Source organism: Protopterus annectens, chromosome 12.part0 (genome assembly GCF_019279795.1).
Source record: "Protopterus annectens isolate FY-2018-M chromosome 12.part0, PAN1.0, whole genome shotgun sequence".
Lineage (NCBI taxonomy): Eukaryota > Metazoa > Chordata > Ceratodontiformes > Protopteridae > Protopterus > Protopterus annectens.
Genome location: NC_056746.1, coordinates 275,709,937 through 275,715,936, shown reverse-complemented (window position 1 = coordinate 275,715,936; position 6,000 = coordinate 275,709,937). Strand labels below are relative to the sequence as shown.

At 38.5% G+C, this 6,000-nt stretch overlaps 1 protein-coding gene across 1 annotated transcript in view; it reads left to right on the top strand.

Moving 5' to 3' along the window:
* ADCY9 (adenylate cyclase 9) overlaps positions 1–6,000 on the top strand; it is a gene marked incomplete in the record, with an annotated part of 859,264 nt that overhangs the window by 279,234 nt on the left and 574,030 nt on the right. Inside the window, 1 exon segment of the mRNA XM_044089334.1 lies at positions 4,063–4,165. Within this exon segment, the coding sequence (XP_043945269.1) occupies positions 4,063–4,165 (103 nt within the window).

The window sequence follows — 6,000 nt, the reverse complement described above, 5'->3', positions numbered from 1 at the left end:
AGGAGGAAACTCTAATGATTTCTCTAACTTTCGTCCAATAGCTCTCCTCTCACCAATCGCAAAAATCATGGAAAAATGTATTCACAAACAAGTACTAAATCACCTTCTCAACAACAACTTACTTTCTAACTGTCAGCATGGTTTCAGACCCTCACACAGTACCACTACTGCTTTACTCTCCTTCACTAACTCCATTAACACTAACCGTAACAATAACTATCTATCTTCCTCTGTCTTCATCGACCTATCCAAAGCTTTTGATATGGTGAACCATAAACTTTTACTACATATCCTACAATCACTGGCTCTTGATCATCTTGCCTTGTCCTGGTTTGCATCTTACCTAGAAAATCGTCAGCAGGCAGTACTCTGGAAAAACTCACTTTCTAATCTTCTACCTATCTCCTTAGGTGTACCTCAAGGCTCTATCCTAGGCCCTTTGCTATTTTCTATCTTTATTAATGACCTTCAATCTGCTATCCCATATACTACCTGTATACAATATGCGGACGACTCAACTATAATCTGCTCTGCTAACTCTCATACAGAACTCCAGTCACTTACTCAAAAAGCTTTCAGTGCTGTAGAACAATGGTTCTCTTACCGCTGTCTACTCCTCAACCCCAAGAAAACAAAACTATTACTTTTTCACCTACTGTAAATCTACTCCACCTTACTTTACTCTTACATCCACTGACGGAACACTCATCTCTCCTGACTTGACCACAAAACTATTAGGGATAACTATTGATAATAACCTCAACTTTGACTCTCACATCAACAACACCATAAAATTAGTTAATAAAAAAATAGGATCCCTTTACAGAATCAAACCTTTCCTAACACCCACAGCAAGGTCCACCATTGCTAGATCTCACCTAATCTCCACTCTTCTCTATGCTTCCCCCATTTACACTAATCTTTCCAGAAACAACATGAAGAAACTAGAAACATCCTATCATAACATAGCTCGATTCGCTATTGGATCTCCTTTTAGAACTCATCACTCCTTGAACCTAAAAGAACTAGGCTGGATTGAACTTCCTAACCAACTTGTACTTCAACAGATCTTAATTGCTTATAAGATTCTATATCAGCCAACCAACACACCAGCACTTACTAGCCTTATTTCTCCATACAACAACCTGCAACAACTACGTTCCTCAAATAAACTTCTGATTAATATTACCAAACCTAACAATAATGCAGGTGTCAGTTTATTCTCCAACTCTGTTGGAAAAACATGGAATAAACTACCCTCTGATATCACTTCTTTAACCTCTTTCCAACTTTTCAAATATCAACTAAAGATTTATCTCAATAAACACTGGCTTTGCTCCTGCACTAATCCAGACTAATGCCAACTCTTCTCTCTACCATTACCCTTGTTAACAAAAAAAAAAAAAAAATTTATTTTTTATATTATCTGGTTAACTTGCTATGATGTCATGTGAACTTTTATGCCAATGTATTTTTTATCTGATTATATTATTGTTTTTACTTGCTATCTTTCTTATGTAACCATTTATGCCTTTTTGTAAAAGTGTACAACTGATGGAGCTTTTCTCCCCGGGCCTCTACTGAAAACGGACATATATCCAGTTGGACTAGCCCAGTCAACAAATGTAAAATAAAATAAAATAAAATAAATAAAATTTTTCAGCCCCCATTTCAGCTGTGTTAGGCTTTTTCGCTTCACTGTTCTGTGATGGAGCCAGTTTCTCCGCAGTCAAGGTACAGTTAGCTGTGATATCAAATTTCCATATTTGTAAGAACCATTCATATCTGACCTCTCAAGTTGTGTGAAACTTTTCTCGAAAGTACTTTGCGTCTAAGACCACCTGTCAAGGATCCCACTCCTCCTGGGGATTTTACTGTACTAATGCAAGCTTCAAGTCAGTTTAAACATACAGCCAATGTGGATTTAAAGTTTCTGACAATAGAAGACTATTTCTCTGGTATTATTACCTCAGCCAGAAGAGCATCTGAAAGGCTGTGTTTGTAGTTACACTAACAATGTAATTGACTTAGCTGCACTTCTCAAGTTTATAAGGACAAAGGCTTGAATTTACTGAAGCTCCCTAAAGCATGTTCAGTAAGATCTATGTCCACTTCTTCATCCTTGTCTAGGACTTCAGTTAGGATTTGTGCTGCTGAAACTTGGTCTAATATCTACACCTTCATTGTTCATTACAACCTGGACATTTCTTTCAGGAGTAGGGCAGCTTTTGGTTCTGCTGTCCTCTGGAACATCGTTCCATGAAAATCACTCTGAGAATCAAATAGCTCTGTCCCATCTGTTGAGGAATAGATGGAAAAGATAACATCAGATTACAAACGTTTTGTACTCACCATAGCGATGCACCTGTGATGTCTCTCTCTGTCCATTGTCAACCTCCCTCCCTCCATTCCCCCTTCCATTTCATGGAAGACTTCCTTATAGGCTTCTGGTGTGACCTTTAGGTGTTGATTCAGATTTTCACACTGTTTTAGCTGCAGTGTCGATCACCTTATCTCTTTCCCTTTTTTCTGCCTTGTCTGCCTTTATCTGTGTGGTGTTTCAGTTTAGAAACATATTTAGGTGCGTGTATCAATCTGAGGTAATGGGGTTTGGAGGTGAATTATGGGTAAGGGGAGGAGCTTTAGCTACAGATCCTAATCCTGGAAAGTGACTGAAGGTGATCTGAGAATGGCTCTGAAACCCACTGGTTCAGGGAGTACAGAAAGAGACCACATACATAGATGTATTGTTATGGTGAGTATAACTTCTGTTTTCAATCAAATGTGATTCAGTCATTTGTAATTTAGATTAAATGAACCAAATATATATATATATATATATATATATATATATATATCAAAAACTGCATATTCATTTATATTCACACACTGGTAATTATCTGCCTTACTTGTATATTACTATGTAAAGGAGATTTGGGAGGAGGAAGGGGAATCCCAACATACTAATTCCAGAAGACATTTAGATTCCGATAAAGCAGAAGTCTTGTGTATAGAGTTTTCTACTAAAAGCACTGTTAAATGTAGTAGTATGTAGAGTGTTTTGTAGAATATGTTTATTTTCAGAGTGATGTCACACAACAGATTTGACTTGCCCTGAAGTTGCCTGAATTCATTTATTCATAAGCACTGTTTATGGGGAAGTTTTGTATCTCTTTGAGTAGAATGACTTGAGAAAGACAGTATCATTTTCATGAAGTTGTGTACATGATGCTGGTAATGGCTTCAGGTTACCAATAAGATGTGAAGGGAAGCAACTGCAAAACCGGAAAAAAAATGCACTAGAAAGAATGAGCTAGCTGGTTCTTTAGACTTATAATTTATACACTGCTGTTTGAAATCCACTTGTATGTGTACTGCATAATTTTCTCTACCACCCCCCTTCGTTTTGATTAGCTTAGAAGTCAGGTTTGGCATGTTCTTTGTAAAACTTTGTTTGGAAAAAATGTGTGTACGTATGAGTGTATGTCAGTTGATCTAAAATCAGAATGTCCAAACACACATTATCTAAAGCAACTGATCTAAACACATTGCATATAACCCACCATAACTAACAACAACAAAAAAACATTAACAAAGAGAGAAAAATGTTTTTGCAGGGGGTCGGGCCCAATTACACCCCCATGTGAGGGCTTTGCCCTCCACAGCCCCCATTAGTTGTATCTAACAACTCCACAGTCATACTACAGTGGAAGAAGAGTAAAAACACTGGAAGTGCACCACTGACTGTCACTGTGATAAAGCAAACTACGGTAGTACTTATAAATCTGTAAGAAATATAATACCATTGATGAAAAAATAATAAACCTTTGTTATAAGTGTTACAATTGGTAAAATGTACTGGACAGTACCTTTAGATAAAGTATGATTAGATCACTTTTTTAGACCACTTGTGATTAGGCAGTGATTGATAGACCACTTGAATGGGACATAACTATGTAAATATTTATACATACACATGTACACGCAAACATATATGTAACATTGTAACATATGGATGGAGTAAGCTAAAATGTTATGGTCTGTCTTGTCCTTTCTCTGCAGCTTGATGAAAGATTATTTCTTCAACCCCCCAATTAACAAGCTGAGTCTGAAATTTATGGATTCTGAACTGGAGACGTCTTATCGTGCCAGTTACCAGCAAGAGGTAAGGTCACCTCTTCATTTTTTTTTTTTTTTTTAAGGTAGTGTCCATTTTACTTACCACTGCTATGACAGCATAACCATATATGTTTGTACTTGAATATTAGTTTGATTTTTTCTGTTCACATATTCCCACATACTCATTCTGGAAACATAAAATGTCCTGCTGAATTTCGAGCTGACTTGGAATGCAAGATGTAACACTTAAATTATGAGCTAAGATGGCACATTTAGGTAGGAAAGAAGTGAAGATTAAATTCCAGAAGTCCTCATTTTTGTAACAACATTTTCAAAATGCATGACTGCTTTTATGGGACATGAGTACAGGTGTTCCCCAAGGGTCCATCTTAGGCCCGCTACTTTTCAGCATTTTCATCAATGACTTCCACTCTAGTCTCACTCAAGGAACAATCATCCAATACGCAGATGACTCTACTATCATCTGTACTGCCAACTCCCCACACGAACTTCAGAACCTTACCCAAGCAGCCCTCTGCTCTGCAGAAATATAGATGGCTAACAACCATTTAGCATTAAATCCTAAAAAAACTAAACTAGCATTATTTACCCCTAAGAAATCCTGCACCATAAGCATCCTCCCCATGACACCACCTCTGTAGAGGTTGTCACACATACTAAACTTCTAGGTGTTAACATAGACAAACACCTAACTTTCGACACGCACATTCACAACATTATCGTGCCAGTTACCAGCAAGAGGTATTTTTCCTGATTTTATATTTATAAATCAAACGTTGTGACCAATGTCATCATGCATCACCAGCGTATCACATATCAACTTGCAGGGGTGTGCGTGATGACATCAGCTTTGTGCCTGCCTGTCGGAGACTCGAGCACTGTGTTTCTTTACCTCCTGTTTGGACTGATAACAAGTGCAGGTCTGTAGCAAGCGGAGAGTGGTATTTACAATTTATTTTAACTTCATGTTGTTCAAATTCAACAGTGCATGAGTCTAATCTGCCCAGTGCCCGCTGCCCATCCTTATCCTCTGTACACTCCTCTCCCTCCCAGGATGGTAGGTAAGTAAAAAAGAATAAAAAAAAAATGCATGTATTTTGTATGCCTAATTGCCTATGCTGTAGTGGTCATCATGAACTTTAATAAGGTGATTTACCTGGGCTTGAGATGAGACCTTCTAGCATTCGTACTGTCTGGCTGACAGTTGATGCAAAGGATTAAAATATGTAAATTAGCATATTTGCTGTTTATGTGCTGTTTATACAATATAATCTGTTTCACTGAAGGTTTATGTCAAGCTATACCAAAGAATATTTGTAGCAGCTGTCAGTCTTCAACTTCAATCTGTTATATTTATGTTTACATCACTGAATAGCATAAGTAGCAGAACTGGCATGCTGAATGGGGGCAGCTATAAGTGCTGCTGTCTCAATAGTTTTCTGGTTCTTTTCTGACTGGGGATACTTGCAGTGTGAAGCTTGCATGCCGTCCAGATGATGTCCTTCAAGGATGCATCTGCAGTCCTTACAAATGGGTTGTCCTGTCGTCAGGCAGCCCTTCGGTCGGCCGGATTCCAAAGTCTGGGTCTGGCTTCGGCTGGTGTCGCTCTTCACCCGACGTCATAGCTGCAGTTCTTCGGGTATAAAGGCATCAGCCGACGCCATTTTCCTCAGTCTTTCTTGCCGCGTGGCGCCCGAAGCAGAAGCTGTTCGCAAGTGCTGGTCGGTCAGATCCAGAGATTACTACTACCGAATACTACTTCGAAGACTTCTAAAAAGCTAAGTACCCCGTTGGGGACTCTTTCTTGCCTCAGCCGATGTCAGAAAAAGTGAATAACTGTTTAACTTGTGGGAAACAAAT